General features: G+C 44.6%; 1 protein-coding gene across 2 annotated transcripts in view; it reads left to right on the top strand.

Annotated features, from left to right (window-relative positions):
• Positions 1-25,436, top strand: part of LOC129828229 (globoside alpha-1,3-N-acetylgalactosaminyltransferase 1-like) — a 40,370-nt gene extending 14,934 nt beyond the window's left edge. For both annotated transcript variants that reach the window (XM_055889467.1, XM_055889466.1), the window contains exons 2-4: positions 22,440-22,478; positions 23,638-23,772; positions 24,355-25,436. In XM_055889467.1, the coding sequence (XP_055745442.1) occupies positions 22,440-22,478; positions 23,638-23,772; positions 24,355-25,045 (865 nt within the window). In that variant the 3' untranslated portion in view covers positions 25,046-25,436. The remainder of the gene's footprint in view (positions 1-22,439; positions 22,479-23,637; positions 23,773-24,354) is intronic.
• Positions 25,437-25,729: the final 293 nt, after the last annotated feature.

Genomic DNA, 25,729 nt, shown 5'->3' with positions numbered 1-25,729 from the left:
CCACCGTACCTTCTCCGCTATGCAATCTGGTTTCCGAGCTGTTCATGGGTGCACCTCAGCCACACTCAAGGTCCTAAACGATATCATAACCACCATCGATAAGAGACAATACTGTGCAGCTGTATTCCTCGACCTGGCCAAGGCTTTCGACTCTGTCAATCACCACATTCTTATCGTCAGACTCAACAGCCTTGGTTTCTCAAACGACTGCCTCGCCTGGTTCACAAACTACTTCTTAGACAGAGTTCAGTGTGTCAAATTGGAGGGCCTGTTGTCCGTACCTCTGGTACTCTCTATTGGGGTGCCACAGGGTTCAATTCTCAGGCCGACTCTTTTCTCTGTATATATCAATGATGTCGCTCTTGCTGCTGGTGATTCACTGATCCACCTCTACGCAGACGACACCGTTCTGTATACTTCTGGCCCTTCTTTGAACACTGTCTTAACTAACCTCCAGACGAGCTTCAATGCCATACAACTCTCCTTCCGTGGCCTCAACTGCTCTTAAATGCAAGTAAAACTAAATGCATACTCTTCAACCAATCGCTGCCCGCACCTGCCCGCCCGTCCAGTATCACTACTCTGGACGTTTCTGACTTAGAATATGTGGACAACTACAAATACCTAGGTGTCTGGTTAGACTGTAAACTCTCCTTCCATACTCACATCAAGCATCTCCAATCAAAAATTTAATCTAGAATCAGCTTCCTATTTCGCAACAAAGCATCCTTCACTCATGCTGCCAAACATACCCTTGTAAAACTAACTATCCTACCGATCCTTGACTTCGGCGATGTCATTTACAAAATAGCCTCCAACACTCTACTTAGCAAATTGGATGCAGTCTATCACAGTGCCATCCGTTTTGTCACCAAAGCCCCATACACTACCCGCCACTGTGACCTGTATGCTCTCGTTTGCTGGCCCTCGCTTCATATTTGTCGCCAAACCCACTGGCTCCAGGTCCTGTATAAGTCTTTGCTAAGTAAAGCCCCGCCTTATTTCAGCTCACTGGTCACCATAGCAGCACCCACTTGTAGCACGCGCTCCAGAAGGTATATTTCACTCGTCACCCCCAAAGCCATTTCCTCCTTTGGCTGCCTTTCCTTCCAGTTCTCTGCTGCCAATGACTGGAATGAATTGCAAATATCACTGAAGCTGGAGACTAATTTCTCCCTCACTAACTTCAAGCACCAGCTGTCAGAGCAGCTCGCAGATCACTGCACCTGTACATAGCCCATCTGTAAATAGCCGATCCAAATACCTCATCCTGTTATTATTTATTTTATTTTTTGCTCCTTTGCACCCCAGTATCTTTTTGCACATCTCACTCCAGTGTTTACTTGCTAAATTGTAATTATTTTGCCACTATGGCCTATTTATTGCCTTACCTCATTTGCACACACTGTATATATACTTTTTCTATTGTGTTATTGACTATGTTTGTTTATTCCATGTGTACCTCTGTTGTTGTTTGTGTCGTGCTGCTTTGCTTTTTCTTGGCCAGGTCGCAGTTGTAAATGAGAACTTGTTCTTAACTAGCCTACCTGGTTAAATAAAGGTGAAATATATATATTTTTTAAAATCACCCAAACTGGACACTGCACTTGTGGAGAACTGAGAAGATTGGACAGCTGTTATCAATCTGATAATTACACCTTGCCTCCCTAGGTTGTAGTTACACCATTTTGTGTATACCATCCAAATCCTCTCAGATCTTCACAAGTGCTTAGGGTTTAGGGAACGATTTGGGATAGGGCCTTTGTAGCCTTTCCTGCCCATTTGGTTCAACAACCTCCTCAAGTAGAACAGTATTGGAGTGTACTGGTTTAGCTTCTCCATGAAGGTGGATTGAAAGCAGATCAATCAATTTAATTCATTTATAAATCCCTTTTACATCAGCTGATGTTACAGAGTGCGATACAGAAACCCAGCCTAAAACTCCAAACAGCAGGTAATGCAGATATAGAAACAAGGTGGCTAGGAAAAACTTGCTACAAAGGCAGGAGCCTAGAGAGGAAACAGGATCTGAGGGGTGGCCAGCCCTCTTCTGGTTGTGCTGGGTTGAGATTATAACAGTACATGGCCAAGATGTTCAAACGCTCATAGATGACCAACAGGGTCAAATAATAATAATAATCACAGTGGTTGTAGAGGGTGCAACAGGTCAGCACCTCAGGAGTAAATGTCAGTTGGCTTGTCATAGCTGAGCATTCAGAGTTAGAGACAGCAGGTGCGGTAGAGAGGGAGAGAGAGAGTCGAAAACAGCAGGTCCCGTACAAGGTAGCGCGTCCGGTGAACAGGTCAGGTTTACATAGCCACAGTCAGATCAGTTGTAACTGGAGCAGCAGCACAACCAGGTGGACTGGGGACAGCAAAGAGTCATCAGGCCAGGTAGTCATGAGGCAAGTTCCCAGGACTCAGGTCCTCTGGGAGGGGAGGCAGAGAGAATTAGAGGGAACATACTTAAATTCACACAAGATATGAGACAAGACAGGAGAAATACTCCACATAACAGACTGACCCTAGCACCCCGACACAAACTATTGCAGCATAAATACTGGAGGCTGATACAGGAGGGGTCGGGAGACACTGTGACCCTGTACGACGATACCCCCGGACAGGCCCAAACAGGCAGGATATAACCCCAGCCACTTTGCCAAAGCACAGTCCCCACACCACTAGAGAGATATCTTCAAAGATGGTTCTGATCCTTCTAAAAATTCACCCAAATTGCCAAATGATATATACAGTTGAAGTCAGAAGTTTACATACACCTTAGCCCGAATATATTTAAACTCAGTTTTTCACAATTCCTGACATTTAATCCAAGTAAATATTCCATGTCTTAGGTCAGTTAGGATCGCCATTTTATTATAAGAATGTGATGTCAGAATAGTAGTAGAGAGAATTATTTATTTTAGTTTTTATTTCTTTCATCACATTCTCTAGTGGGTCAGAAGTTCATATACACCCAATTAGTATGTGGTAGCATTGCCTTTAAATGGGTTAACTTGGGTCAAATGTTTTGGGTAGCCTTCTACAGGCTTCCCACAATAAGTTGGGTGAATTTTGGCCCATTCCTCCTGACTGAGCTGGTGTAACTGAGTCAGTTTCGTAGGCCTCCTTCCTCACAGACGCTTTTTCAGTTCTGCCCCTCAAATTTTCTATGGGATTGAGGTCAGGGCTTTGTGATGGCCACACCTTGACTTTGTTGTCCTTAAGCCATTTTGCAACAACTTTGGAAGTATGCATGGGGTCATTGTCCATTTGGAAGACCCTTTTGCGACCAAGCTTTAAACTTCCTTACTGATGTCTTGAGATGTTGCTTCAATATATTGACAATTTTCCTTGCTAATGATGGCAATCTATTTTGTGAAGTGCACCAGTCCCTCCTGCAGAAAAGCACCCCCACAACATGATGCTGCCACCCCTGTGCTTCACGGTTGGGATGGTGTTCTTCGGCTTGCAAGTCTCCCCCTTTTTCCTCCAAACATAACGATGGTAATTATGGCCAAACAGTTCTATTTTTGATTCATCAGACCAGAGGACATTTCTCCAAAAAGTACTCACCTTGTCCACATGTTCAGTTGCAAACCGTAGTCTAGCTTTTTTTAATGGCGGTTTTTGAGCAGTGGCTTCTTCCTTGCTGAGCGGCCTTTCAGGTTATGTCGATGTAGGACTCGTTTTAATGTGGATATAGATACCTTTTTATCTGTTTCCTCCAGCATCTTCACAATGTCCTTTGCTGTTGTTCTGGGATGGATTTGCATTTTCCACACCAAAGTACATTCATCTCTAGGAGACAGAATACGTCTCCTTCCTGAGTGGCATGATGGCTGCGTGGTCCCATGGTGTTTATACTTGAGTACTATTGATTGTACAGATGAACGTGGTACCTTCAGGCGTTTGGAAATTGCTCCCAAGGATGAACCAGATTTGTGGAGGTCGACAATTTTTAATCTGAGGTCTTGGCTGATTTAATTTTCCCATGATGTGAGGCAAAGAGGCACTGAGGTTGAAGGTAGGCCTTAAAATACATCCGCAGGTACACCTCCAATTGACTCAAATGGTGTCAATTAGCCTATCAGAAGCTTCTAAAGCCATTAAATAATTTTCTGGAATTTTCCAAGCTGTTTAAAGGCACAGTCAACTTAGTGTATATCAACTTCTGACCCACTGGAATTGTGATACAGTGAATTATAAGGGAAATAATCTGTCTGTAAAACAATTGTTGGAAACATTGCTAGTGTCATGCACAAAGTAGATGTCCTAACCGACTTGCCAAAACTATAGTTTGTTAACAAGAAATTTGTGGAGTGGTTGATAAACAAGTTTTAATGATTCCAACCTAAGTGTATGTAAACTTCCGACTTCAACTGTAAATCATGAATAAGAGGTCAAATAGTGGTGAGATTTGAAAAGATTAAAAAAAGACAGCAGATATTGTTAAGCAGACAAAATGAGGCACCGCAATTACCCTTCTGCAGGAAAAGTCCTCTTAGTAAACTCAAAAGTATTTTAGATAGAGTAAACTTTGCATTAAACATACAACTTTGTAATAAGCATTGAACACTGTTCTGCTGCCCAGAACATTTGAAATACTCAAGTAGTGCTGATTCAAAACAATGCACACTGACTTGACTGAGAAATATCAGTAAACGGCAAACACAGAACATCACATCTGATTAAAGTCTTAGGTCACCTAGGCAAAAGCACATTCAACATTTTACACTTGCCATTTAGGCCAGGGTTTCCCACAAAAAACATCCTCTCCACCTTAAAAGTATATTTCAATTCTTTGGGATTGCTTAGTTTGTGTTGTGGAAAGAACAGCTGCTTTCCCCCCGTAACATGGACTCTTTACAACATGACTAAACGTTGTTGCTCCTTGTTTTAGCAAGCTGTTGCAGCAAAAAAGGTATCATGAAATATACTCACCCGGACAATGGCTTACCAAATCAAAATAGAACACACTGACTTGACTACAGAAATATCAGCAAAAGTAAACAGAGAACTGATAGAGTCTTTGATTTGAGTCGGCAGTTGCCTTGGTAAAAGCTGCACCTTCAATGTTACATCCTTGTCATTTAGGCCAGAGTTTTCCAACCACCAGAGTTTACTCCTGGGCCTTGGCTTAACAAGTAAAATAAAAAATCCCCAAGCACATGGGGTGGGGTAGATGGTTTTGGGAACCCCTGATTTAGGCAAGTAACTTCAAATCAAATCCAATTTTATTTGTCTCATGCGCAAAATACAACCTTTCACCTTACAGTGAAATGCTTACTTACGAGCCCCTAACCAACAGTGCAGTTAAAAAAACCAGATAAGAATAAGAGATAAAAGTAACAAGTAATTAAAGAGCAGCAGTAACAAATAACAATATATGGAGGGGGGTGTCAGTACAGAGTCAATGTGCGGGTTAGTTGAGGTAGTATGTACATGTAGGTAGAGTTAATTAAAGTGACCATCCCGGGGGGGGGGGGGGGGGGGGGGGCAATGCAAATAGTCTGGGTAGCCATTTGACTAAATGTTCAGGAGTCTTATGGCCTGGGGGTAGAAGCTGTTTAGAAGTCTCTCGGACCTAGACTGGGCGTTCCGGTACCACTTACCGTGCGGTAGCAGAGGGAACAGACTAGGGTGGCTGGAGTCTTTGACAATTTTTAGGGCCTTCCTCTGACACGGCCTGGTATAGAGGTCCTGGATGGCAGGAAGCTTGGCCCCAGTGATGTACTGGGCCGTACGCACTACCCTCTGTAGTGCCTTGGGATCGGAGGCAGAGCAGTTGCCATACCAGGCAGTGATGTAACCAGACAGGATGCTCGCGATGGTGCAGCTATAGAACCTTTTGAGGATCTGAGGACCCCTGCCAAATCTTTTCAGTCTCCTGAGGGGGAATATGCCCGCTTCACGACTGTCTGGTGTGCTTGGACCATGTTAGATTGTTGGTGATGTGGACACCAAGGAACTTGAAGCTCTCAACCTGCTCCACTGCAGCCCCGTCGATGAGAATGGGGACGTGCTCGGTCCTCTTTTTCCTATAGTCCACAATCATCTCCTTTGTCTTGATCACGTTGAGGGAGAGGTTGTTGTCCTGGCACCACACGGCCAGATCTCTGACCTCCTCCCTATAGGCTGTCTCATTGCTGTCGGTGATCAGGCCTACCGCTGTTGTGTCATCTGCAAATTGAATGATGGTGTTGGAGTTGTGCCTGGCCGGGCAGTCATGAGTGAACAGGGACAACAAGGGGGGGGGGGGGTCTGAGCACACACCCATGAAGGGCACCCTGTGTTGAGGATCAGCGTGGCGGATGTGTTGTGACCTACCCTTACCACCTGGGGGCAGCCCGTCAGGAAGTTCAGGATCCAGTTGCAGAGGGAGGTGTTTAGTCCCAGGGTCCTTAGCTTATTGATGAGTTGAGGGCACTATGGTGTTGAACGCTGAGCTGTAGTCAATGAATAACATTCTCACATAAGTGTTCCTTTTGTCCAGGTGGAAAACGGCAGTGTGGAGTGCAATAGAGTTTGCATCATTTGTGGATCTGTTGGGGTATGCAGATTGGAGTGGGTCTAGGGTTTCTGGGATGGTGGTATTGATGTGAGCCATGTACGCAAACTGAAGTGGGTCTAGGGTTTCTGTGATGATGGTGTTGATGTGAGCCATGACCAGCTTTTCAAAGTGCTTCATTGCTACAGACGTGAGTGCTACTGGTCGGTAGCCATTTAGGCACGTTACCTTAGTGTTCTTGGGCACAGGCACTACAGTGGTCTACTTAAAACATGTTGGTATTACAGACTCGAACAGGGAGAGGTTGAAAATGTCAGTGAAGACACTTGCCAGTTGTTCAGCGCATGCTCGCAGTACACATCCTGGTAATCTGTCTGTCTCTGCGGCCTTGTGAATGTTGACCTGTCTAAAGGTCTTAGTCACATCGGCTGCGGAGAGCGTGATCACAGTCTACCGGTACAGCTGGTGCTCTCATGCATGTTTCAGTGTTATTTGCCTCAAAACGAATATAGAAGCAGTTTAGCTCGTCTGGTAAGCTTGTGTCACTGGGCAGCTCTCGGCTGTGCTTCCCCTTGTAGTCTAATGGTTTGCAAGCCCTGCCACACCCGATGAGCGTCAGAGACGGTGTAGTACGACTCGATATTAGTCCTGTACTGATGCTTAGCATTTTCTATGGTTCGTCAGAGGCCATAGTGGGATTTCTTATAAGCTTCCGGGTTAGAGTCCCGCTCCTTGAAAGCAGCAGCTCTTTCCTTTAGCTCAGTGCGGATGCTGCCTGTAATCCATGGCTTCTGGTTGGAGATAAAATATATGTCAATTTAATGAGGCAAACACTTTTTTTCATGCAGGTTTCTCCAATAAAATAGCCTAACCTTAATGGCTCCCAATCAACAACAACAATGTGCTGTTATGTTAACAAACAACATATCCTGAAAACAGTACAGGTCAAAGTTAAATGGACAATCACAACTGTTGTTCAGGAGTTTTACCCCATTGTCATGATCACCGGTTTCAAGTTTGTTTCTATCAATTATGGACAAGCTGATCTTGGCAAAAAATACTTCTGCATTTCCCTGTAACGGTTTTCCTCCTCCTCTTCATCCGAAGAGGAAGAGCAGGGATTAAAAAAAATACAGCGTCTTGAGTTGACATAATTTATTTAAAGAAAAGACAAAAACACGAACTTCACTATAAACTAACAAAACAACAAACGGAGTAGACAGACCTGGACGACGAACTTACATTAAACACGAAGAACGCACGAACAGGGAAAAATAGACTACACAAAATGACGATGTACAAAACAAACCGAACAGTCCCGTATGGTGTGACAAACACTGACACAGGAGACAACCACCCACAACGAACACTGTGAAACAACCTACCTAAATATGACTCTCAATTAGAGGAACGCCAAACACCTGCCTCTAATTAAGAGCCATACCAGGCAACCCTTAAACCAACATAGAAACAGAAAACATAGAATGCCCACCCAAACTCACGTCCTGACCAACTAACACATACAACAAACTAACAGAAATAGGTCAGGAACGTGACATAACCCCCCCCTTAAGGTGCGAACTCCGGGCGCACCAGCACAAAGTCTAGGGGAGGGTCTGGGTGGGCATCTGACCACGGTGGTGGCTCAGGCTCAGGGCGAGGTCCCCACCCCACCATAGTCAATCCCAGCTTACATCTCCCCCTACAAATGACCACCCTCATATTACACCCACTTAATCTTTTGGGTAACATCGAGACAAGGGGCAGCACCGGGATAGAGGGATAGCTCAGGACAGAGGGATAGCTCAGGACAGAGGGATAGCTCAGGATAGAGAGGTAGCTCAGGATAGATGGGCAACTCCGGACTGAAAGGCAGCTCCGGACAGAGAAACAGCTCTGGACTGAGGGGCAGTTCTGGATAAATAGCCGCTCTGGGCTGAGCGACAGCTCATGACTGGCTGACGGCTCTGGACGCTCATGGCTGGCTGACGGCTCTGGACGCTCATGGCTGGCTGACGGCTCTGGACGCTCATGGCTGGCTGACGGCTCTGGCAGATCCTGTCTGGTTGGCGGCTCTGGCAAATCCTGTCTGGTTGGCGGCTCTGGCAGATCCTGTCTGGTTGACGGCTCTGGCAGATCCTGTCTGGTTGGTGGCCCTGGCAGATCCTGTCTGGTTGGCGGCTCTGGCAGATCCTGTCTGGTTGGCGGCTCTGGCAGATCCTGACTGACGAATGGCTCTAGCGGCTCCTGACTGACTAACGGCTCTGACGGCTCGGGACAGACGGGCGGCTCAGACGGCGCTGGGGAGACGGATGGCTCAGACGGCGCTGGGGAGACGGATGGCTCAGATGGCGCTGAGGAGACGGATGGCTCAGATGGCGCTGCGGAGACGGATGGCTCAGATGGCGCTGCGGAGACGGATGGCTCAGATGGCGCTGCGGAGACGGATGGCTCAGACTGATCCTGTCTGGCGGAAGGCTTTGGCTGCTCCTGTCTGGCGGAAGGCTCTGTAGGCTCATGGCAGACGGGCGGCTTTGCAGGCTCAATACAGACGGGCAGTTCATGCGGCGCTTGGCAGACGGACAGTTCAGGCGCCGTTGGGCAGACGGCAGACTCTGGCCGGCTGAGACGCACTGTAGGCCTGGTGCGTGGTGCCGGAACTGGAGGCACCGGACTGGAGACACGCACTTCCAGCCTAGTGCGGGGAGCAGGGACAGGGCACACTGGACTCTCAAAGCGTACTATATGCCTGGTGCGTGATACCGGCACTGGTGGCACCGGGCTGAGTGCACGCACATCAGGACGAGTACTGGGAGAAGGAACAGTGTGTACAGGGCTCTGGAGACGCACAGGTGGCTTAGTGCGTGGTGCCGGAACTGGAGGCACCGGACTGGAGACACGCACCATAGAGAGAGTGCGTGGAGGAGGAACAGGGCTCTGGAAACGCACTGGAAGCCTGGTGCGTGGTGTAGGCACTGGTGGTACTGGGCTCGGGCGGGAAGGTAGTGCCGGAAATACCGGACCGTGCAAGCGTACTGGCTCCCTTGAGCACCGAGCCTGCCCAACCTTACCTGGTTGAATGCTCCCCGTCGCCCACCCAGTGCGGAGAGGTGGAATAACCCGCACCGGGCTATGTAGGCGAACCGGGGACACCATGCGTAAAGCTGGTACCATGTAAGCCGGCCCAAGGAGACGTACTGGTGGCCAGATATGTAGAGCCGGCTTCATGGCACAATGCTCAATCTAGCCCTACCAGTGCGGGGAGGTGGAATAACCCGCACTGGGCTATGCACACGTACAGGAGACACCGTGCGCTCTACTGCGTAACACGGTGTCTGCCCGTACTCCCGCTCTCCACGGTTAGCCTGGTAAGTGGGCGCAGGTCTCCTACCTGCCCTTGGCCCACTACCTCTTAGCCCCCCCCCCAAGAAATTTTTGGGTAGTACTCACGGGCTTCCGTGCTAGACACGTCCCCTCATATCTGCAGTTTTGGGCTTGATTCACCGGTTTCCAGCCACATCTCTTTGCTGCCTCCTCATACCATCGCTCCTGGGCTCGCGCTGCTTCCATCTCCTCACGAGCGCGGCGATATTCCCCAATGTGCGCCCAAGGACCTTTTCCCTCCAATACTTCCTCCCAAGTCCATGAGTCCTGATTTCTTGGCCGCTGCTCGAACTCATGCTGCTTGGTTCTGGATCGGTGGGTGGTTCTGTAACGGTAGTCCTCCTCCTCTTCAACCGAAAAGGAGGAGTAGTGATGGAACCAAGGCGCAGCGGGTTGTGAACACATAATTTATTTAAAGACAAGACGAAAAAACACGAACTTCACTATAACTAACAAAACAACAAACGGAGTAGACAGACCTGGACGACGAACTTACATTAAACACGAAGAACGCACGAACAGGGAAAATAGACTACACAAAATGACGATGTACAAAAACAAACCGAACAGTCCCGTATGGTGCGACAAACACTGACACAGGAGACAACCACCCACAACGAACACTGTGAAACAACCTACCTAAATATGACTCTCAATTAGAGGAACGCCAAACACCTGCCTCTAATTAAGAGCCATCCCAGGCAACCCTAAACCCACATAGAAACAGAAAACATAGAATGCCCACCCAAACTCACGTCCTGACCAACTAACACATACAACAAACTAACAGAAATAGGTCAGGAACGTGACATTCCCGCAGTGTAAACACATTGCAAATAGGCTCATGATAACTAATGATAAAGTCCGGTAGCTGATATTCAAAGCTTAAATAGCCAAATTGATATGTCACAGGAATCAGGACTAATAAATCCAATGCAACCGCCTGTTTTACAAATGGTGGGCCTACCGCGTGGATCGGCATTCATAAAATTCCATTGTGGGCTGACATGGGCTGACATGGTAAGCTACAACCCAGTAAGCACGAGCCAACATCTTTTGAACGTCTTTTTTTTGGTCCTTTCCAGACATCTTATTTTTTTTATGTTTTACAAACGGTAGGCTTACAAAGTAGATGGCCATGCATAAAATGTCATTTCAGGCAACACTGTAGGCTACACCTCAGTAAGCATGGACCAACACCAAAGCCTCTGGATGTCTTTTCTTGGTGTGGTCCAGACCTGCCTTTATTTGGCCCAAATATAGACGTTTTTAAATTACGTATTTTAACTTTTATTAATGTTAAAATGGCGCTCATTCGTGTTAAGATGGCGCCGGTAGACAGGGCAGCTCTGCTTCTAGCTCGTAAGCAACTTTGCAGTTTTTTTGTGTGTGTTATTTCTTACATTATTAACACAGTAAGTTTTTTTTTTGTCATTACATACAGCTGGAAATAACATAAGGATATCAGAGCGGTGGCAACTCACCAGCATTCCAACCAGAAATAGGACTTCCCCATATTGGATCCTTTGTTCGTAGCCCACAAGGCAATTGAACTTATCCCAGAGGCTGCTCCAAGATGCCGACGGCGTAGAAGAGGCATTCGGAGTGTACTTCTAGTCTGACGCAGGAGGCGTGCACATCATCCACTGTGTCGAGTACCTTACTCGCTAATGTTCAGTCCCTGGACAATAAAGTAGATGAGCACAAGGCAAGGTTCTCATTCTAGAGAGACATCAGGGACTGTAACATACTCTGTTACATGGAATCATGGCTCTCTCTCCGGATATACTGTCCCCTTCCATACAGACAGCTGGATTTTCAGTACATCGTGCAGACAGGAATAAAGAACCCCATAGGAAGAAGAAAGGCGGACAAGGCCCTCCCCCGTCTTCCTTCGGCAAATCATATCACGACTCCATTATCCTTCACCCGTCTTATAGGCAGAAACTCAAACAGGAAGTACCCGTGCTAAGGTCTATTCAATGCTGGTCTAAACAATCAAAATCCATGCTTCAAGATATATTTGATCATGCGGACTGGGATATGTTCCGGGTTACCTCTGAGAATAACATTGACGTATACACTGACACAGTGACTGAGTTCATCAGGAAGTGTATAGTGGATGTTGTTCCCTCTGTGACTATTCCTACCCAAATCAAAAACTGTGGACAGATAACAGCATTCGCACAAAACTGAAAGCGCAAACCACCGCTTTTAACCACGGCAAGGTGACTGGGAATATGGTTGAATGCAAACAGTGCAGTTACGTCAATCAAACAGGCAAAATGTCAGTTCAGAGACAAAATGGAGTCGCAATTCAACAAAACGTATCACTTACCTTTGATGATCTTCAGATGCTTGCACTCACAAGACTCCATGTTACACAATAAATGTTTGTTTTGTTCGATAATGTAAAGGCAGTCAATGTTGTTCTCCCCCTTTAACGAGGAGGAGCATGGATAGGACCAAGATGCGGATTGAGGGAAATAAGCCATCTTTTAATGAACAAACAGCAAACAAGACACTACAAACTACAAAACAACAAACGTGACTAACCTTCAACTGTCCTGTGAGGACACAGGAACAAACACCCACAAAACACCAGTGAAACCCTGGCTGCCTTTGTATGACTCTCAATTAGAGACAAACAATACACACCTGTCTCTAATTGAGAATCATACCAGGCCGAACACAAAACCCCACATAGAAATACAAACATAGACAAACCCACCCAACTCACGCCCTGACCAACTAAAATGAATACAAAACAAAGGAAAACAGGTCAGGAACGTGACAGAACCCCCCCCTTAAGGTGCGAACTCCGGGCGCACCAGCACAAAGTCTAGGGGAGGGTCTGGGTGGGCGTCTGTCCACGGTGGCGGCTCTGGCGGTTCCTGACTGGCGGGCGTCTCTGGCAGCTCCTGACTGGCGGGCGTCTCTGGCAGCTCCTGACTGACGGACGGCTCTAGCGGCTCCTGACTGACGGACGGCTCTACTGGCTCGGGACAGACGGGCGGCTCTAATGGCTCGTGGCAGACGGATGACTCAGATGGCGCTGGGCAGACAGATAGCTCAGACGGCGCTGGGCAGACAGATGGCTCAGACGGCGCTGGGCAGACAGATGGCTCAGACGGCGCTGGGCAGACAGATGGCTCAGACGGCGCTGGGCAGACAGATGGCTCAGACGGCGCTGGGCAGACAGATGGCTCAGACGGAGCTGGGCAGACGGGCCGTTCAGGCACCGCTGGGCAGACGGCAGACTCTGGCCGGCTGAGACGCACTATAGGCCTGGTGCGTGGTACCGGAACTGGAGGTACCGGGCTGAGGGCACGCACCTCAGGGCGAGTGCGGGGAACAGGAACAGGGCACACTGGACTCTCGTGGCGCACTCTAGGCCTGGTGCGTGGTACCGGAACTGGAGGTACCGGGCTGAGGGCACGCACCTCAGGGCGAGTGCGGGGAGAAGGAACAGTGCGTCCAGGGCTCTGGAGACGCACAGGAGGCTTGGTGCGTGGTGCCGGAACTGGAGGCACCGGGCTGGAGACACGCACCATAGGGAGAGTACGTGGAAGAGGAACAGGGCTCTGGAGATGCACTGGAAGCCTGGTGCGTGGTGTAGGCACTGGTGGTACTGAGCTGGGGTGGGAAGGTGGCGCCGGATATACCGGACCGTGAAGGAGGACACGTGCTCTTGAGCACCGAGCCTCCCCAACCTTACCAGGTTGAATGGACCCCGTAGCCCTGCCAGTGCGGCGAGGTGGAATAGCCCGCACTGGGCTATGCAGGCGAACCGGGGACACCACCTGTAAGGCTGGTGCCATGTACGCCGGCCCGAGGAGACGTACTGGAGGCCAGATACGTTGGGCCGGCTTCATGGCATCCGGCTCGATGCCCAACCTAGCCCTCCCAGTGCGGCAAGGTGGAATAGCCCGCACTGGGCTAAGCACGCGTACTGGGGACACCGTGCGCTTCACCGCATAACACGGTGTCTGACCAGTACAACGCCCTCTTACTCCACGGCAAGCCCGGGGAGTTGGCTCAGGTATCCAACCCGGCTTCGCCACACTCCCCTTTAGCCCCCCCCCAAGAAATTTTTGGGTGAGCCTCTCGGGCTTCCGTGCTAGCCGCGTACCCTCATACCTGCGCTCCTGGGCTGTGGCTGCCTTCTTCTCCTCCCGAGAGCGGCGATTCTCTCCCACCTTAGCCCAGGGTCCTTCTCCATTGAAAATTTGCTCCCAACTCCATTCCTCTTCTCTCCATTGCTTTAGTTCTTGTTCTCTCTCCTCAATCCGCTTGGTCCTGTTGTGGTGGGTGTTTCTGTAAAGGCAGTCAATGTTGTTCTCCCCCTTTAACGAGGAGGAGCATGGATAGGACCAAGATGCGGATTGAGGGAAATAAGCCATCTTTTAATGAACAAACAGCAAACAAGACACTACAAACTACAAAACAACAAACGTGACTAACCTTCAACTGTCCTGTGAGGACACAGGAACAAACACCCACAAAACACCAGTGAAACCCTGGCTGCCTTTGTATGACTCTCAATTAGAGACAAACAATACACACCTGTCTCTAATTGAGAATCATACCAGGCCGAACACAAAACCCCACATAGAAATACAAACATAGACAAACCCACCCAACTCACGCCCTGACCAACTAAAATGAATACAAAACAAAGGAAAACAGGTCAGGAACGTGACAGATAAAGTCCCTCTTTATGTCCAAAAACCTCAGTTTTGTTGGTGCGTTTTGTTCAGTAATCCATTGGCACAAAGCGCGGTCACAGCAGGCAGACGAAAAATCTAAAAAGTACCATAAAAGTTTGTAGAAACATGTCAAACGATGTTTATAATCAATCCTCAGGTTGTTTTTGTCATAAATAATCGTTCATATTTCAACCGGACAATAGATTCGTCAATAGAAAAGAAAAACAAGAAAGGCACACTCCCGGTCAGGCGCAGGCTAATCTCTGGAAATTTCCACTGTCCACTCATTGAAGGTGGTGTTTCTCCCTAATTTTTCAGAGTAAAAGCCTGAAACTATGCCTAAAGACTGGCCACATGTAGTGGAAGCCATAGGGATCGTGAACTGAGTCATAAGTCTTTGTATGGTGGATAGGCTTTCAATGGAAAACAGCCATTTCAAAATAATAGCATTTCCTGGATGGATTTTCCTTGCCATATCAGTTCTGTTATACTCAGACATTATTTTAACAGTTTTGGAAACTTTAGAGTGTTTTCTATCCAATACTACCATGCATATGCATATCCTAGCTTCTGGACTTGAGTAAAAGGCAGTTGACATAGGGCACCATATTCATCCAAACTACTCAATACTGCCCCCGGTCCCAGAAAGGTTAATGGAAAGTCATGTTTTTCTACAGACTCCAGGAAGAAACCAAGGGCAGTTGATGCTTGTTGTTAGTTGCTGCACCGAGATACATGATCTATAGAATATTGGGTATTACAAAAAAATAAACACATGTATACAAAAACAGCTGTGCTGTTGTATAATTCAAACCCATTATGAATAGCAAGCATTGGATTATCCACGTTGAGTCAATCAAACATGACCAACTTCAAACACCATGGGAGATCAATCGGTTACCTTTCTTGAGAAGCAGTCTGTCACAAAATCTGTTGAAAGACCGTTTTAGACAGTTTTATATACTTGCCAAATCTATACAGCCATCATGCAGTGAAATATACAGAGGCAGCATTGAATGGGCTATGAGTTATAGGACTAAATGTGTACCCCTAAGCTGAAGGGGGTCTAAGCTTACCTGATCAACTTGTGGTTGGTGTCCACGTGTACGAGGGAAAGAGGACCGAGTATGTTCATCTGACAACACCTCCAAGTCGTGTCATTCTTTCCTGCAGCATCGACATGATGCATTGAGTCCCACAATTGCATCCACTGGACTTGGTGACCCAGTGCTTTCAGATGTCCTCTCACCATACTAATTGTGGTGAACTTGTCTTGAATGTGGCCACCAGATTGTCCAGCTCCTCGTCTGTATGTTCCCCTCACGCGATTCCGTATTCCTGCATTCTGCGTTGGACAGTTTGTGTTGAGATGCCGAGCAGCTTGGCAATGTAAGGTACAGGCAGATCCATTTCAATCAGCTGTCGAAGGTGCTGTTCTGACAATCAGTTTAGGACGTCCCATTTCACCATCAACAACAAAAATTCATGGGGCACATCTTTCTTCCATTTCAGCATTGACTAGGCCTCACAGTTTGGAGAGACCCTGCAAGTCTACTTAATTTGCTAGTGAGCTGATATATATATATTCTCATTGGTGCAGACAAACTGTAAGTAATCAAGATCCAGAGCAGGCGGAAGGCGTTGCATGGCTTACTGCAATCTGTAAAGGAGCCTCTCCATAATGTGCCTCCCCATCGCCTGTGAGGACATATGAAAATTGTAATTTGACCAGCTGGTAGGCAAGTTAGACTCATTGTCTTCCCCTCGCTCTAAACCCTTCACGAAAAAGAAAGACAAAACTCACAATCCAAAAAACTGCCAATGAAAGCAAAGAAACAGACATCGAAAGCAAAGATATGAGTAGCGTAACCAAAAGGTAGTAAATGCAGGCAAGAGCATAGGCAAAATGGGTTAAATTGGATTGGTTGTTGTGAAAGTTTAACTGAAAAGATTTCAATTGTTTTTTTCAATATCAATTATTTCACCCTTCCACAAAAATATGTTAACATTTTCAACTTGATTTTATGTTTACAATTTATTTTATTTTAAATTCAATACATATGGCGTGAAATTGTCCCCATACTACACCCCTGTCCGGTAATGTGAAATCCAAAGATTAGGACCTAAAGAGTTTATTTCAATTGACTGATTTCCTTCTAATCAAATGTTATTGTTCACATATTTAGCAGATGTTATGGCAGTTGTAGCAAAATGCTTGTGACTGTTATATGAACTGTAACCCAGTAAAATCTTTGAAATTGTTGCATGTTGCTTTTATATTTAAGTTCAGTACATTTAAGAAACCAATACAATTCAACTGAATTATGCTAATTAGTTAATGCATTGGAAACGCGTCTGCTCTTACAGTTGTTAAGCTGCAAGTTCAGTGAGTGAGGTGGTAAGATACTCAGTGATACACTGCACATCAACAAAGTGAGGTAAGTATATTTATAGCTCTATGACTGGCAGGAACACTAACAATGCTTAGACTAGCCAATACCTTCACCCCCCAACAAAGACAGATACAGTATTGTTCCTTGCTGGCCCACAATGAAGAACTGTTCAGGGAGGCTTGTAAACGAAAACACCTTGACGCAAGGAAAATTTGAACTAAAGTGTGAAAAAGGATCAATAATAATAAGAGACTGTACACTGTAAACCATTTCCTGTTGGTTTTTTTTATGGTGACTTACAGGCAGCCAGTTGCCTGTAAGTTACCATATAAGATGGTACAGTATGTCTCCATACTGTATTTTACAGTTTCCAAATGTTACTCTAATCATTTTTATCATTGATTTTACAGTTACACACAACTGGCTGCCAGTAAGTTATTGTAAAACAACAGTACAGTTGGTTATTGTAATCCTCTTCTGGTAATTGTAATGAATTAATTACTTTAAGGGGAGATGGAGTTTTGTATTTTAATGTAATTGCATAAGATTGGTGCAAGCAAGTTGGCTGCTAGCAAATGTGTTTACATATTTCAGAATATCATTGAATTCCAGTTTGGAAGCTTTTGTTAAGCCTCTAGAAGGGAAAGTCATAAAATACAAAATGTTGGTCTTAAACTCTTCCAAACTGGCAGTGACTACAGTGTAAAACAGACCAAATGACATGGCAAATACTCAACCATTAAAGGTTTGAAACTTGCTGGAACTCCATTCTATCCCCTATACACATTTAACTTAGCCTCTTACAAGGCACACTTCACAACATGTTAATGAGTCAGAAACAACAATACTAACGACAGTAAGATGGGCACAAACTGCTTCTGCAACAGAAATCCCCAATCACGCTTTAAGGTGATGTCATAGCGATGTTGGCTAGCTAAGCTCTCGCTCAGAAACACGACATCAGTCGTCTTGTGCCGAACTGCACATGTGAAGGCCATCAAATCAAAGGCACTCCTTCAATATCAAGTTGTTTTTGACGAAAATGTGTCAGTTTGTGACTTTCACGTGGTTGGAGTAATAACTATATAAGACATTGGCTCTAATCTACTGCAGGCTGTGCCTTTAGGTTGAGAAAATGAACAACTAACAAATCATTTTTCACTTCTCTCATCGAACACGGTTACATGCACACAATAATACGATTACTGTGGATAGTCATTAATATAATAGATCGATTAAAACGTTTACATGCTTTGCAAGAAGAACAATATTCCTAATAATCCTACTCAGATGGATACATCTAAAATCATGCTACTGATGGGCCTTTTGATAAGTGCAGAAAATCGCCAATCAAAATAAATGCTACGACAGTGACCAAATCATTTTTTTGGAAGACTATTTGATTTTGAGTTCGGACATACAAACTTTATGTGTGAAAACTACTTCTAAAGATGCATACTTTCAGTTTTTCCAAACTCACTTCACTCTCACATAAGAGGGAGGTTTGCGCAAACATTGCTGCCACATATGCAGATAAATACAGTACACCGCTGGAACGCTGATTAAATGTCCTAATCTTTTGAAAGATTGCTCAGAAAACCAGGTGTTTTATTAGGCACATGCTTACTTCGAGTATGACCTTACACCTATTAAGATACGCAGAGTAAGGTGTTTACATACAGTACAGTCAAAGGTTTGGACTCACCTAATCATTCCAGGGTTTTTCTTTAATTTTAGTATTTTCTACATTGTAGAATAATAGTGAAGACATCAAAACTATGAAATAACACGTGGAATCATGTAATAACCAAAAAAAAGTGTTTAACAAATCAAAATATATCTGATATTTTTCAAAGTAGCCACCATTTGCCTTAATGACGGCTTTGCACACTCTTATGGCTATGATGAAACTGACTCATGAGGACTGCCACAGGAAAGGAAGACCCAGAGTTACCTCTGCTGCAGAGGATAAGTTCATTACAGTTAACTGCGCCTCAGATTACAGCCCAAATAAATGTTTCAGAGTTCAAGTAACAGACACATCGCAACATTAACAGTTCAGAGGAGACTGCGTGAAGCAGGCCTTCATGGTTGAATTGCTGCAAAGAAACCACTACTAAAGGACACCAATTATATGAAGAGACTTGCTTGGGCCAAGAAACACGAGGAATGCACATTAGACTTGGTGGATTTCTGTAATTTGGTCTGATGAGTCCAAATTTGAAATTTTTGGTTCAACCGCCGTGTCTTTGTGAGATGAAGAGTAGGTGAACGTATGATTTCCGCATTGTGTGGTTCCCACCGTGAAGCATGGAGGAGGAGGTGTGATGGTGATTTGATGGTGACACAATCTGTAATTTATTTAGAATTCAAGTCACACTTAACCAGCATGGCTACGACAGCATTATGCAGTGATTCGCCAATCCATCTGGTTAGCGCTTAGTGGGACTATGATTTGTTTCCAACACGTTAATAACCCAAAACACACCTCCAGGCTGTGTAAGGGCTATTTGACCAAAAAGGAGAGTGGTGGAGTGCTGCATCTGATGACCTTGCCTCCACAATTACCTGACCTCAACTCAATTGAGATGGTTTGGGACGAGTTGGACCACAGAGTGAAGGAAAAGCAGCCAACAAGTGCTCAGCATATGTGGGAACTCCTTAAAGACTATTGGAAAAGCATTCCAGGTGACTACCTCATGAAGCTGGTTGAGAAAATGCCAAGAGTGTGCAAAGCTGTCATCAAGACAAAGGGTGGCTACTTTGAATAATCTAAACTATATTTTGATTTGTTTAACACTTCTTTGGTTACTACATGATTCCATATGTGTTATTTCAGAGTTTTGATGTCTTCACTATTACGCTACAATGTAGAAATTAGTAAAAATAAAGAAAAACACTTGAATGACTAGGTGTGTCCAAACTTTTGACTGGTACTGTGTGTGTGTGTGTGTGTGTGTGTGTGTGTGTGTGTGTGTGTGTGTGTGTGTGTGTGTGTGTGTGTGTGTGTGTGTGTGTGTGTGTGTATACACACATATATATATATACACACACACAAAAACATATAATGGGGGAATGGAAATGATGCAGACAATTACATTGATGGAAGCTTCAATCTATCTGCAATATTAAATCTGACCTACCCCCCTACCAAAATAAATAAGATGGGTTCTAAGGGGATTCAATAGCGACAGCATGCGAGATAAGTCATGGTCCAATGACTGTACCTGCTAGCAGCAGATTTCCCACGTCCGAAGATACATCTATAAATCGGTAGACGGTTCCGATTGGATCCTTATGGGAAAAACCTAATTAATTTGACATGTGTTCAAGTTAATGTGATAACTTTTGACAACATGTAAAAGCAACATGTGATAACATATAACTACACATAAATGTGACATGGGGATGCAACATGTGACACAATGAAACTACACGTGAAAATATCTGAACATTTTTCACATGTGAAAATGCAATTCCACATCTGAGAGTTAGATTAAAATCAGTAATCGACACAGACATGGTGGCTTAGAAGGAAGATCGGAATGCCGTGAACCAAGAGGTTGTGAGTTCCAATTCCAGATGGGACAGGTTGAATAATAACGAATGTATAAATAAACATACACAATGTAATCATGTATGTCAAATATGTAAGTGGGAAACACTGCGGCTATTTCGTGATGTTCAGGGGACATTATCGACTTTTTGTTTGCAGGGCATCATGTGAACATTTGAATCCACATGTGAAATGCTATGTGATCGCGTGAAATATCATATGTGGTGTTCCAAAACCACATAGTTTAACATGATGTCACGTAAAATTTCACGGGTGAAATACAATTTCACATGTGTAAATCATGTGGACATATCACATGTGAAATCGTGTCATTTTCCACATGTGAAATCAGGTGTTTTTTTGTAAGGTGAGAATTTCTGTTTGCGTCGCCGAACAACGAACAAGAAACTATTAAATCTAGTATTTAGATCCTACACCCAAAACCCAAATCAATTCCAGGTTGTGTTCTCACACCTGTCTATATTTCACACACCTGTTTGTCTACCAAGTCCGAACAAAACATTGCAAACGATATTCGATTTTGATCTGGGGAGGGGGTGTAGCATATAAAACTTCATAGCCGTTAACCAATTTTGGATGTAGCGTCAGACGGGGGGGACACATGCTGCAGGCAGGTACAGTCATTGGGTCATGACTTATCTGGCACGCTGTCGCTATGGAATCCCCTTAGACCCTGTCTAAGTAATACATTTAATAATTAGAAAGGTGTCTAAATGTGGCCTAGTCCGAGGGAAGCAATAAACAGTCATTTAAATTCTCAAGATGCCATTAAAAAAAAATATATCTCAAACTTAGCAATTTACAAACTTAAACCACAGCCACATGGCGAATCTCCCTCTTACCCAGGGGTTATACATGGCCAACACACAGTTAAATGTCAGTCACCGTTCAATATTTTGCCACTCTGTGAATCCCAGACCGTGCCGACTACTGCCAAAAGGCAAGCTGCCATACTACTCCACCCATGCATGTATAAACAAGAACAGGTACAAACAGGTTCTTAGTTTGGGTTAAGTGGAAAAATATGGAATTCCCACACGTGTGAACGCCACAATTCTTTCCCCTCCTCCACAATATTCAGTGCAAACTGAATGACTGAGGCTTTCTTTTCAGCCTCGTCAAAAAGGAAAACAAAGGTAACACAATGATTTAACAGGTTATGTTGCAGGGTTGAGGGAAGCACTAACTAAACAGTCGTTGAACTTCTCAAGATTTAATCAAACTATTCAATATAATAACTAGGTATCTTGGTACACTTCAACACCACATACCCCTCTCTGAGTGGTACTGAATAAAGACAATGGCTCTCTGAAGCTACATGCAATTAATATCAGTACAGCATTTTTGTTGTATTATCAACAACAAAAAATTAACCCTTTAAAAATGTCTACACACTTGTGAATCATTGCATTTTAAGTGTGCAACATTATGTGCAGTATGGTTGAATTGAACATTTCCTGTATACTTTAAATATCTTGCCTACTTGTATATACTACTACATACTATGGGATTAACAGTATGTTAATAGCTGAACACACACACGCTGCATGAATGTGGTTTTGGCCACACCACATCCAAGGTAATGTAAGAATAGTATAAAGCCTAATTTACACCCTACACAATAAGATATGCAAATGTATGTGGCCCGGTAATGTGTAACTCCACGCAACTATGCAGTGTTCCCATTTTGCCAAGCTAATTACGTCCTTACGTGGTGTACTTGTGTAAGGGTATAAATTACGTTTAAAACAAAAGTTGAAAATCTGATGTCTAAGAAAGGCTGCGCCGGCAACACATTTTGTTCGTGTAAAAAGACCATTAATGTTTTCATGACAGACTTGAACTGATTCTCTCCTGCTTCCCCAAAGGTATGTCTACTTCAGCTTCTTCTCTGAAAGTCTCAACAGGTAAGATCAAGTTCTGTCAATCTATTACAGCCCAATGTCGCTATAGTGTGAAATGAAAGTCCCAGTATTGTCTGATTCCTACTAACAGGGTTTGGTTTGTGGCTTGGAATGTATTAAGGGGAACGTTATTTTATGGTTTTATGGATTCCAACAGAGAAATTACAATTGATGAGGACCAGAAGGGCAGCAGGTTAGTTGAGAAACTGAGAATTTCCCCCCACAAGTCATGGTACTTTTTACTTTTAAAAGGTAATATGGTAGTTTTAAAGTTATGATGTTAGGATTATAGTAGTTTTGTTCTGTCACAAGATAATCCATAAAATTGTGGTAAACAGCACCACACCCGGTCAGAAAACGGAATGTTATATTCTCAGCCAGGCCCATCTTTTCAAAGAAAACACAATTTAATTATCTCTATTTGAGCAAAATAATTATTTTTGTTGTGATCACAAGAAATTCCTAACAATTTGGGTAAAGAGCGCCACAGTCAGGCAGAAAAATCTGAATGTTCTATCATAGTAGTTTCCCTGACAGATTTGGCTGCCAGGGCATTTTTCCATGACTGGAAACATTAAAATTATATATTTTTATATCACCCAAATGATCAAAATGATAAGCTACTGTCATTTACATACTGAGATCAATAAAGCAAATTAAACATGAACTTAAATGCAACCAATAGCATAGGCCAATAAAAAGTGGATTCACAGAACTTAGGCCTATAATATGAGGAGGAAATAAGAGTCCACCAACTTTCCAGTGGCAATCACCAATTCAAACAGATTTTAACCGTAATGATATTTTGAAATGTTGCCCAAATACCTTCTAGCTGCTGCCTGCTGTTCATTGGTCCACTGTCTTTGGTCTGGAGGACTCACTAAACACCTGCTCATCGAATGTCACTTTAATATCTTGGGCATTAAAGTCATATTAGCTGACGTACTGTAAGTGTCTGACACATCAGTGTGGGGAGCTTTGATATATTAGGAGGCCACAACTGACATTAGTGTCTGATACATCAGTGTGGGGAGGTGTAGCCTAATACACCACAGCTTGTTTCAAGGTTCTTTAATTGCCAGTACCATAGAAGTATTGAGATCATAACATGGCTCTGGTCAGTACAACACAGTCAGGCAAGATCTTTGTTCTGTTTCTCTAGACGTACTGATGTGGTGTCAGTGACCCCGTGGTTGGCACCCATCGTCTGGGAAGGCACCTTTGACCCTGTGCTAATCGACAAGATCTACAAGCCCATGAACCTCACCATAGCAACCACCGTGTTTGCCGTTGGAAAGTGAGTACAACTTTTGACAAATATTCAAAAGGGAAGTTGAACTATCAATACTTTTTCAACAATGCAACTATAAGGACATAAGTACCTGATGTAACATGGCAGGTAATAAAATGTTATGACGCTGTCATGATTCATGCCTTGGAACACGTAAATAATTGTTCTACTTCATGTAATTATCTAGACGGTATCCTGGTTAGAAAGTGGTATATTATCCTATGAGAATGATGATGCAGTTAAGGGGATACCTAGTCAATTGCACAACTGAATGCATTCAACCAAAATGTCTTACACATTTAACCCAACCACTCTGAATCAGAGAGGTGCGGAGGAGCAGTTGATGTTGGGGGTTAACTGCTTTGCTCAAGGACAGAACAGCAGATGTTTCCACCTTGGCTTGGTTCAGGGATTTGAACCAGTGATCTTTAGGTTACTGGCCCAACAATCTTAACCTCTAGGTTACCTGCCACCCCATCAGTTAGAGGTGTGATGACATCAAAATCTCAGTTGCGACCTACTGCTGTTGTGTCCTTAAGCAAGGCACTTGTTAATCCTTATGATGTGTATGCCTTTAAATACTGACAGATACGTCAGATTTCTCCAAGATTTTCTGGAGACAGCAGAGAAGCACTTCATGGTCGGCTTCCACGTGCGCTACTATGTTTTCACTGATCGTCCCCACGATGTTCCTTCAGTGAACCTGTCTCAGGGGAGACATTTGATTGTGATCCAGGTCCCGGGTTCAAACCGCTGGCAGGAGATATCAGCCCGGAGGATGGAGTTCATCCAGACCACCATCGAACGTCAGATCAGAAGGGAGGCCGACTACATCTTCTGTCTGGACGTAGACAGCAAGTTCCACGCTCGCTGGGGGTCCGAGTCTCTTGGAAGGCTGGTTGCTGTGATACACCCAGGCTACTACGAGCAGTCGCGTGACCGCTTCCCGTACGAACGGCGTCCAGCCTCGGCTGCCTACATCCCCATGGATGAGGGAGACTACTACTATGGCGGGGCTATGATCGGAGGGTTCGTGGAAGATGTGTACACACTAACAAAGGTATGTCGGACCCGGTTTGAGGAGGATGCAGGGAATTCCATCGAGGCTGCCTGGCAGGAGGAGAGCCACCTCAACAGGTACCTGCTCGACAATAAGCCCAGCAAGGTGTTGTCTCCAGAGTACCTGTGGCAGGACAACAAGGCAAAAACCAAACAGGTCAAAGTCATTCGCTTTTCAGCAGTCATTAAAAACAATGCTGAAGTTCGTCCCAATGTATAAAAATAGGTGGTGGCTATTAGACCGGCAGTCGTAGCGGTAAAATTAATTGAGTTTAGGTTTAGGAACGAGGGTTAAGTTTAAATGTAGGTATAGTTTGACTGAGGTTAATGTTTGGGTTAAGGTTAGGGAAAGGCAAAATAATAATAATTTGGGGGTGCTTATATTTGTCACCTGTGGGTGTTTCTTGTACAAATGTGTAATGGAAATGTATTTCTTGCATTTCACAACTCTTGAGTTTGGGGTCACGGGCCAGGGTCACCATTGTTCGTTTTAACTTATAAGAACATGTTTTTTCATTTTCTAGCTTTATTTCATTCTGTAGCCTATCTATTTTGCATGTTGATTACTGTGAAGAGGGAACGAATAAATAAATAAATATGTAAAAAATTTATCACAATAGTATTATTATATGTTATTTTCTTGAAATAAATGTTTTACCACTTTCCATTATGTTTGTGTTGTGTCACTGCTTCTTATTTAACCAATGTCCAAAGTGATGTTTTGATTTAGAGCGTTACACTTTAGTGGGATTCACACTAAAATGTTAAATAGTGCTTCCCTCTGGTGGACGGTTAGGGTACATGAAATACTGGGAAATGTATTCCATAGCCTAACTAAAAACAACAACTTTAGTGAACTAATCATCTGGCAACCACAACATGGTGTCAGCAGAACGGGAAGGCC

Source organism: Salvelinus fontinalis, chromosome 2 (assembly GCF_029448725.1).
Source record: "Salvelinus fontinalis isolate EN_2023a chromosome 2, ASM2944872v1, whole genome shotgun sequence".
Lineage (NCBI taxonomy): Eukaryota > Metazoa > Chordata > Actinopteri > Salmoniformes > Salmonidae > Salvelinus > Salvelinus fontinalis.
Note: the sequence above shows the minus strand (reverse complement) of the source record. Positions and strands in the feature narration are given on the sequence as shown.